Source organism: Astatotilapia calliptera, chromosome 23, assembly GCF_900246225.1.
Source record: "Astatotilapia calliptera chromosome 23, fAstCal1.2, whole genome shotgun sequence".
Taxonomy (NCBI): Eukaryota; Metazoa; Chordata; class Actinopteri; order Cichliformes; family Cichlidae; genus Astatotilapia; species Astatotilapia calliptera.
Window position 1 is genome coordinate 32,553,335 of NC_039323.1, and position 10,371 is coordinate 32,563,705.

Consider the following 10,371-nt stretch of genomic DNA (forward strand, 5'->3'; position numbering starts at 1 on the left):
CAAACGCCTAACTCAGCACATTCTGCCGTCGCAGGAAAGTTTTAAATTTTTCTGACAGCCCCCCCCAACTTCTCTCAGCCTATCAGCTGAAGACGCGCTTTAAACTTTCTCTGAGCCCATGTGGGTGCACGAGTGGGTGTATGTGTATTTCCCCTACGGCTGCTCCAGGTCTCCACTTAATAAGACCGTTGTTCCTCTCCTGTCCAAACCGACAAGCTTTGTGAGTAATGAACATCTCCCAGGCAGCCTTCCAACAACAGCAGGTTTCAGTGTCAGTCCCTGTCAGCAGCCAATGACTCTGATCCGCTGTTTTATTACACCCAAAAGGTGTGTGTGCGGCAGAGAGAAAGTGAGGAAACTAGTGCGAAAGTGTGGCTGAGTGTGTGTGCTGCTCAGATTAAGCTCGTGTGTTTGGCAGAGGGAAAGTGTATATTGGACAGGAGAGGAAGTGGTGTGCATGTGTTTGTCAGAGGAAGCCATAATGAGGCAGCGCCCAGATGAAGATATCTTGCATTCCTCCCAGAGGGTCTGCTGGGTAAAGAGCAGCGCCACAGCCGCGTGACACTGTTTGCGTTGGACAACCTATCAGCCCAGAGAACAACATTACCTCCACGGGTGATGACAGTAATAAAGATGGACTCAAACACCGACCGAGGTTTGCCTGTTTGCTTTCCGTCTAACGTGCTGCCCGCCTTCCTCTCACTTTTTGAAGTTGGCATCAGAGCAAAGAAGAAAAAAAATCCAACTTGCTTTTTTTTCCTCCATCAAGTGAAATCGACATCCTTTCCACGGTGCCCCTACCGCATGGACCTTTCTGCAGGTTACATAGCAACAGAGCATACAGTGAATGCCGTGTGGATAAAATTAGCTGGACAAATATCTAGCAGAAATAATCACATGTAATTACAAGATCACAATATAATGTCAAAAGAAGGATGGAAGGGAAAGAAAAACAGCGCCATCTGACAAACATAAAAAGCACAGAGAAACTGCTTTTAGTGCTTCTCATTACTTTATGTTATACGCTATGTTATACACATTTACATTTCATCTAAATATGGGGGGAGTTTCACATTATAAGGTCTGGATATCCAAAAGATCCAAAAAGTTCAGGCTCCTCCAAACACCCAGTTTCAGAGTATTTTTTCTACTTTTTGATCTGTGTGATGTCAGTGAGAGCAGATACAGCTGTAACCTGCCAATTCAAGCCAGCCAGTTAGACAAAAAGGTGGCTCCTGCCTCGCTCACACAGGCCTAGAGACTTGTCGGTGACCCCTTGGTGACCTTTGTTTGCTTGGAAAATTTTCTATTCCCTGACCTGGAATGCTGGCAGTGAAAAACAGCTGAAATCAGTCACATGACAGACGCTGATTCATCTGCAGACACATTCATCTGCGCTGTAGTGCAATTTGAAAAAGCGAGCTCACCTTTAAAGTAAAAGTTGTCTTACCTCTGCAACGGAAAAAGGTGCTTTCTGTTTTGCATTACACTTTTCACATTTTCTCTGTTGAATTCAATTCAGTTCAGTTTTGTTGATATAGCACCAAATCACAACAGTTGCCTCAAGCTACTTTACATTTTATAGTAAAGACTCAACAATATTACAAATTACAATCATACAGGTGTATACACCATCAAGCACATTTTATTTAGGCAAACACTTGGTGACAGTGGGGAGGAAAAACTCCCTTTTAACAGGAAGAAAGCAGGTTCAAAAGGCGCCCAGAGCAATCACGAGGACGTTTTGGGTGCAGCACTTTATACCTCTTTGCACCCACTTGAAAACCTCTCACAAATACACACTTCTCCCTAGCAACCAGTGGTTGCCAGGGGAGATTTCTAGGACCACTGGCTCATTTCTGGGCTTGAGTGAATTTGGCTTTAGCAAACAATTTAACAGCAAACTCTAGCAGCCACTCACCAACTGGGCGGAGGAAGACCTCTTCCCTAACAACCATTGGTTACCAGATGGTCATGAACTGATCTCTAGGCCTGGATTACTTGAGCCTTAAGGGGAGGGGGAGGGGCTAAAAAAAGGCTTGATGGAAAGCACTTACAGACAAAAAGCTGCAGTTTGCTGCCTGCCATCGCTGCCTCCAGTCAGAGGTCAAACCTAACAAATGGTGCGATCCACACAGACTCCAGTACACATCTCATGAGTGTCGCCTGCTTTTCACCAGACAGCAGAGCTCAAAGTAATCACTTTGTTAATCAAGGCCTTTCCAGCTCATTTTCACATTAAATTATTATTATCCCGATCTACTCAGCCATGTCGACATCTGGCACTTCTGACACACAGGAGTGGGCCTTCACATGCAAAGGAAAATAATGGTTATGCATCTGCCCTCTTTTATATAAATGTGGTTGTGGGGAACAGTTGTGCCAAACCAATGAAAGACTCTAGTACAGGCATGGGCAAACTACGGCCCATCAAACGTTTTGATCCGGCCCGCCAAACTTGAAAAAAAATTGATAAATTAACCTTGTTAATGTTTTATTTCCCCTGCAATTCTGATGTGATGAAGCTTCCCCGGAGTAAGCTTGTTAACGTCACCACAGATGGATCTCTGAATTTAACGGGAAAAAACGTTGGCCTGCTGAGGAGAATCCAGAATAAAGTGAAAGATGAAAACCCTGACCAGGATGTCATTTTTCTCCACTGCATCCTCCACCAGGAATCTCTATGTAAATCGGTGTTACAGCTGAATCATGTTGTGAATCCTGAGGTGAAACTTGTCAACTTCATACGCGCACGGGGACTTCAGCACCGTCAGTTCATTGCATTCTTGGAGGAAACTGATGCGGATCACCAGGACCTGCTTTATCACTCCCGTGTCCGCTGGTTGAGTTTGGGCAAAGTGTTTCAACGAGTGTGGGAGCTCAAAGAGGAGATTGGCGTGTTTTTGGAGCGGCAGGGGAAGACTGAGGAATTTCCTGAGCTGAGCAACAAGAGCTGGATGTGTGACTTTGCGTTTGCTACGGACGTATTTTCACACTTGAATGAGCTCAACGTGAAACTGCAGGGGAAGGAGCACTTTGTGCATGACATGCACACAAACGTGAAAGCCTTCAAATCCAAGCTGGCTTTATTCTCCAGGCAGATTTTGAACACGTCATTCACTCATTTTCCTACACTAGCCACGCTGAAAGAGGCCGGAGCAAAAGTAAAGAAATATAGTGAGTCACTGGATGCACTGCACGGAGAATTCTGCCGTCGGTTTTTGGATTTCGATAAAATTGACAATCACTGGCCTTTCCTCTGTCACAAGACCCCGAAACAGCTCCAGAGGAGCTTCAGCTCGAACTCATCGACCTTCAGTCCGACCCTGCCTTAAAAGAGAAGTTCAGCTCTCTGAAACTAAATGACTTCTATGCTTCACTCAATGATGCCGCGTTTCCAAATCTAAGACGAAAAGCGCAGATGATGTTGGCTTTGTTCGGCTCTACCTTCGTGTGTGAACAGACATTCAGCGTCATGAACATCAACAAAGCCAGCCACAGATCCAAGTTAACAGACCTACACCTCAGATCCATCCTGAGAATCGCCACAACAAAACTAACTCCAGACTTTGATGCGCTGCCTAAAAAAGGAGACCAACAACACTGCTCCCATTAAAATGTGTGTCTCCGTGATACGCACGTTGTTAAAATGAACAGTGTGCGCAGATCAAATATAACGCTTCACAGACTGACTTGCTGCAACTGTTTCGTTCTTGCACTGGTCGTTGTTGACTTTTGGCACCGGGGAAACAAATTGAATAAAAGGAACAGGACAAGTACATCTGCATCTCCTACCGTTTTTGGAAAAAAAAAAAAAAAAGAGTCAGGAGGAGAGTGATGTGATATCCTGAAGGATAACAGAACTTTCAGTGCTTTAAAATAAAATGTTCATTTATTTGATTTTCAGTGTTTAAAGACTCATTTCGAAGTCAGAGATTTTATTGTAATGTTCTTCTTCATTTTCATTGGAAATTAAAGCACATGTTTTCTCCATATCCCAAGATGTGTATTTTTCCCCCCCAATGAGGTGATGTTTTCAAAGCATGCCATCTATCTGCTCCTGTTCCGGCCCCTTTGTCAAATGTTAGAACTCAATGTGGCCCACGAATCAAAAAGTTCGCCCACCCCTGCTCTAGTATAAACATGGTTAGAACCCGATGAAGAGAAGAAGGACGGGCAAGTTTTTTTTATACATTTAAAAAGGGTGAAAGGTCCAAAAGACAAATGTTAAGAGCCATTTTGTCTATTTAGCTGATGTCATCCTACGCTTTGGAATTAGTCACCAACCATATGTGAGCAAGGCTTTCCAGCAAACATTCACTTCACACTGGGAGTGAGATAACTTCCAGGTATGTCTCCGCCTCTCCTTTCTCTAGGAACAGCACCGTTTTTTGTGCTTGGGGCCACGTAGTATGCACTATAAAGGATAGCTAGCACTACCTTAACGGTCACATAACCCCCAAATGACCCAGGCTCACTCCTAGTAGTGGTATTGTTATTTCCAATCTCACAAGGTAATGATAGGATAATCAGACCATGGAAAAAGGTGCTCAACCTTTAAGACTGTTTCCTTTCAGCTCATGGCACAAAGTTGGTTTAGAAGATTATATACTGGCATAAACCGAGGGATCGTAAAACCTCAGAACTAGTGATCAACATGTGTTAAAGTTTTCCAGAGCTAAATAAGAGATCTGAAATAAAATAGATCAGCAGGACACATATCGAAAAGAAAAACAAATAGACCAAAAACCTCGGCTTCACGTTTCTACTAGTCGCAGCATCAGTACAATCCATATGTAACCTCTAAAAACCACACTGTAAGGTCTGTGAAACATTAACATACAAAGTATGGAAAAACATAAGCTCCAGAGCAGTCACAGTTTACTCACGTTGCTTTTAGTGTCCAGGGGAGGATCTTGTGGGTTAATCCAGGCATGGGCTATTTTAATGACGTGCTCCAGCTTCCTGGGCTGCTCCTCAACTTTAGCTGCCAGGAACAACGTAGTCTGGGAAATTATCTATACAAGGGAGGAAAGGAAAAACACAGTTTTGCTAGTCTGCGGCAAAGGTGATCGTGATATCAGCGAACAACGCAGCGATACTTACATTTCTATTGAATTTGGTGAAGGAGTGGATCATATAAAACCTGTGCATATAAACTATAGCAGTGTTGATAATTAATTGAGAGCTGAGTGAACGGTTAAGGAAATCACATGGATGGTTCACAGGCAAATAAACAACGCCATTAGATTAGAAAGCTTAGTACTGAGTTAAGGCCTTGGAGATCGCAAAACGTGAGGCCGCGGGTTAAAACCCTGTCAACACACTCATAATTACACAAAGCCCACATTTCCAATGTGGGCTGGAATCGTGTATAGAGTGGCAAAATGTTTACAACACACATACGACTAATATCAGTATCTCTGCTTTTAGTAGACAAAAGCTAACAATAGAAACAACAGACTGACGAGCCAAACAATGGCTAAGCTAGCTAGCGGGCCTCATCACCTCCGGCGGGTCACAAACGTCCTGTGAGAGGAGTTAAAATGGCTCATCTTATCAGAGAGGCCTATGTATACAACACCGAACCATTGGACACCTGTTTACACAATCACAGGATAAAATATAACAAGCATTTCATTTCGAGCCGCACTCTATGCTAATGCTAACTACAGACAGCCCGCCTGCCGTCCGGCAAGACTCAGCGTTTCAGAAAGGATACACGTTGAGTCTCTGGCCAATTTCTTGGATTAAGTTGGCAGCCTGCTGTCGGTAAGCGAGCTCTTTGTCTGCTTCTATTCCACAGCGTCGAGACGGCGTATTTTCGAGCTGCTCCCGGGTGAAGAGCCATTTCGTAGAGGGTCCCCGGTGGACCGCCATTACGCTCCCACTGCCAAGCCCGACGGTCTAGCACCGGGAGGGAGTGGGGCAAGCGGGGCACCGGAAGGAAGAGAGAAGACGCGTAAACCGACACGAAACCGGTAATATATTCTGTGAATAGCGCCCCGACGGTCGGTGGTGCAAATCGCACGCCGTGTAGACAATGCGTTACTGGTGTTCCAACCCGATTTTGTTTACAAATAAAAAACAAACAAACCCAAAAACTAAAGCTGAATTATGTAATTACTCCAGTAGGTTGCTTTATTTAGCCCAGAAACACTAACAGCTTGTCTGTGTAGTTTCGCAGTAACCATTTAAATTAAGACTAGCGAGAACGGGAGTACGGACTCGATTTAAAAAGTAAAAACGAAAATATTTATATTATTAAATATTACCCACTACAGGTCACAACTGTACTTTGGGCATTGCTGCTATTATATGTATTATATGTATAAGTGTATATAATGATGCAAGTGCCCTTTGACTGCTTTACCTTTGTGCCGATTTTTATTAAAATCAAACATAAAGTACAAAAGACTTATGAAAGCAGGCATGCGGGTTAGTTCTGTTTGTTTGTTTGTTTATTTATTAACAATTTTACTGTTATGGATGTTTGCACATCCAAAAAATGATCACTGTGCATTAAAGTAGTTAGCGCATGTTGATGATGTCATCAAGCTGCGCCTGTTTTGGTGAAAGCATCGCAGCAGCTAAAACCATTATCATCTGCAAATTATGGCGGGCGACAGTCATAGCAAAGAGATGAAGCACTTTTGAAATATGGGGAAAGCCAAAAACTACGCTTCCTCCATTTCCGTAACATTGATTCATTAATGTTGAATTCTCTCGCAACTGTTCTATTCCCATGTTGTTGCAGTATATTAATAACTAACCTCGTATTGTGGATGAGTAATAATCAGTTGTTCTCCTGACTGAAGTTTGGCCCGTGTATAGCATCTTGCTATGCGATTGCATTTGTCCCTGACCACCAGAATCCCTCACGTTAACTTTTAATGAGTGGAAAAAAAGTTGGCGTTCATCCTCCAGCTTCACTATGCTAATGTTATGCTAACATAGCTGTGTCGCTAGCAATCACATAGCACATCATTATATACCAGATAATCCAACTTCAGTGTTGCCCTATCATATATGTATGTGCTCTTAATCTGAAAGGTATAAATACGGAAGTGTGTGTTCAATAAATGTTGGCGCAGAGGAAGGCGTGTGCCTCTGATGTAAAACTCTAACAAGGTGTATGTGGTTTATTCCTCCATGAGATGTGCGAGTTACCACGGTATTTCTGCCCTAGAAAATGGAACATCCAACAGGTTATGGGCCCAGAAGGGATGTGGGAAGCCGGTGGAACCGTCTGTGCTTCGACGGAGATGAGAGAAACTACGAATTGTGGGAAACAAAGTTCCTGGGATACATGCAGCTACTTGGGCTAAAGGCCGCCATTTTGGACGAGCCCGGCGAGTCGGAGGAAGAAGACAAGGACTTGGGCTACGTTCACACTGCAGGCGAAAGCGCATCAAATCAGATTTTTTTGACCCTATGCGACCCATATCCGATCATGGTGTGACAGTGTGAACGGCACAAATCCGATATTTTCAAATCAGATCTGGGTCACTTTCGTATGTGGTACTGAATCTGATCAGTACCACATACTGAATCCGATCCGATGTCTCAGAAAGCGACTGCTGTGTGAACGGTCAAGCCGCATTAAATCCGTCTTTTACGTCACTGATACAAGACAGACGCCAATTATCAGCGCCAGAGAAGACATCGCGAACGCTTCCTGGCCATCCGGTGAAACTGCTGGGAAGACAACGTTGGAGAAAAGTTAACATTTTATTTGTACTGCATAACCTGCAGATTCTGACAGAAATCTGCAACTATCCTTTGAAGCACCGCTCCTCTAAAACAGCAATGAGGATAATTATTAGGTTATCTACATTATTATGTAAATAACAAAATAACTTAAAGCAAAAATCGGGAAACATGAAGTCCGAAGTCTTTATATTAAGGCCATCAGTCAAACAATATAGTTTGTTCTGGGTCTAAACAGAGCGCGTTGTGTATGACGTCTTCTTTTGCGCATGCGGGCCGCTTTGAGTGTTCACACTAGAGAGCGTTTGCGGTCGCATTTTATTTGTAGTGTGAACGAGCAGACAAAAAAATCGGATTTGATCAAAAAAATCGGAATTGAGCATTAAGACCTGCAGTGTGAACGTAGCCTTGGATGAAAAGAATGAAGTAGCTTATGCAGAGCTAATCCAAGTATTGGATGATAGAAGTCTTTCACTCGTGATGAGAGATGCCAAGGATGACGGACGGAAAGCGTTGGGAATTCTGAGAGAGCACTACGCCGGTAAGGGGAAACAACGTGTGATTAGCCTGTATACGGAGCTAACGTCGCTACAGAAAACGCCCAGCGAGAGCGTCACAGACTATATGATAAGGGCTGAGACTGCCATTACAGCTCTGAGGAATGCAGAAGAGACATTAAGTGATGGACTGCTTATTGCAATGGTGTTAAAAGGGTTGCCTGAATCTTTCAAGCCGTTTGCCATACATGTAACCCACAGTGACAAAGCAATGACATTTAGTGAATTCAAAGCTAAATTAAGAAGCTACGAGAGCACCGAAAAGGCCACATGTTCTGAAGACAATGTGATGAAGGCAAATAACTGGAAGAAAGAGAGAGACAATGCAGAAATCATATGTTACAACTGTGAAAAAAAGGGTCATATAGCACGTGAGTGTTACACAAAGGCCGAAAGGAAAGAACAAAAAGAGAAGCAGTGGTGCGGTTACTGCAAAAGCTCAACGCATAAGGACAGCGACTGTCGCCGACGAAAGAAGATTACTGCTAAACACGTAACCGATGCAGAAGATCATAGTTTCGCGTTCAAAGCTAAAGACTGTGGAAATCAAGGGCTGAAACAGAGAGGCCTAATGGTTGATACAGGGGCCACTTCTCACATTATTACGGACATTCAGAGATTCAAAAGTTTTGATGAGACATTCGCACCTGGAAGACACTTCATGGAGTTAGCTGACGGGACGAGGACGAGTGGGGTCGCACTGAAGAGGGGAGATGTGGAGGTCTATCTACAAGACAGCGAGGGACGAAAGGTGAAGGCGACACTGGAGGGAGCCCTTTACATTCCCTCTTACCTGCAAGATATCTTCTTGGTCCAGGCGGCGACGGCTAAAGGAGCCTCAGTAACCTTCAAGAAGGGCTGCAACCAGCTTATCCATAAGAACGGGACAAGGTTTAAGATAAGTGAATATGAACGCCTATACTATTTGAACAGTGTTACATCTGATCATTATGTTGACAACGACGAATGCAATGGCTGTCATGATGTAGAAACTTGGCACAAAATCCTCAGCCACTGTAACTATGAAGACTTGGTTAAACTAGAGAACATTACCGAGGGTATGAAAATAAAAAGGTAAAGCTAAACATTACCAAGATTGTGAAGTGTGTATAAAAGGGAAATTTATCCAAACCAGGAATAGAGAGCCTGATGAAAGAGCAGAAGAAGCATTAGAGCTAGTGCACACTGACTTAGCTGGACCGATAGAACCAGAAGCTAAAGACGGGTTCAGGTACACGTTAGCATTTACTGATGATTACTCAGGCACAATGTTTGTGTACTTTTTAAAGGCTAAAAGTGACACCGTAAAAGCAACTGAAAGATTCTTGGCAGACGTCGCCCCTTATGGGCAAGTAAAGAGAATCAGGTCAGACAATGGAACTGAATTTACATCTAAAGAGTTTCAGACATTGTTAAATAAAAACACGATAAAGCATGAGACATCAGCGCCGTATTCACCTCATCAGAATGGGACTGCTGAGAGACAATGGCGAACACTTTTTGAAATGTGTATGTTGATCGAAAGTAACCTGCCAAAGAGATTATGGACTTATGCTGTTATGACTGCCGCAGTAATTCGTAATAGGTGTTACAACAGACGCACAAAGCAAACCCCTTATTACATGCTGACAGGAAAGAAGCCAGACATGTCGAGGATGGGGATTTTTGGATCAGTTTGCTACGGTTACGGACACAACAAAAAGAAGTTAGATGCGAGATGTGACGAAGGAGTTTTTGTGGGTTACGATAAAAACAGTCCGTCATATCTAGTCTACTACCCTAAAACAGGACGAGTTCTTAAACATAGGTTGGTTAAGTTCCTCACTAAAGGTGTAGTTGAGCACCAAACCCAGACCACTCAGGATGATGACGATGGAGATGATGATTTGACTCCAGGGGACATCTTGAAGTACCCCGCTAGAATGGACAAAACAGGGAATGACCAGAGATCAAATGAAAGTATGATCCTGGAACCTGAAAGTGACATTCAGGACAATGTCATAAATGACACACAAAACTCAGACAAACAGAGTGACAGAACAGAGTCTGAACGATATCCTAAACGAAACAGGAGAAGGCCAGATTACCTGAAAGACTATGTCCA

The 10,371-nt window shown here is 43.5% G+C and overlaps 1 protein-coding gene across 1 annotated transcript; it reads right to left on the minus strand.

The window, feature by feature from the left end:
- Nucleotides 1–3,805: 3,805 nt before the first annotated feature.
- Nucleotides 3,806–6,573, minus strand: ccnt2b (cyclin T2b). Its single transcript, XM_026160049.1, has 3 exons — nucleotides 5,723–6,573; nucleotides 5,107–5,188; nucleotides 3,806–5,018 (listed from the first exon to the last, which is right to left on the minus strand). Exons 1-3 carry the CDS (start codon nucleotides 5,878–5,880, stop codon nucleotides 4,875–4,877), a joined length of 384 nt encoding a protein of 127 aa, XP_026015834.1. The 5' UTR covers nucleotides 5,881–6,573; the 3' UTR covers nucleotides 3,806–4,874.
- Between the last annotated feature and the right edge of the window lie 3,798 nt (nucleotides 6,574–10,371).

Bases quoted from the DNA above. Each gene is read 5' to 3' on its own strand.
- ccnt2b (XM_026160049.1), bottom strand. From the start codon at position 5,880: ATGGCGGTCCACCGGGGACCCTCTACGAAATGGCTCTTCACCCGGGAG. The intron at 5,189-5,722 runs GTATCCTTTCTG...CCGTTCACTCAG, and splicing joins ATTGGCCAGAGACTCAACGT to CTCTCAATTAATTATCAACA. The intron at 5,019-5,106 runs GTAAGTATCGCT...TCCCTTGTATAG, and splicing joins TCACCAAATTCAATAGAAAT to ATAATTTCCCAGACTACGTT.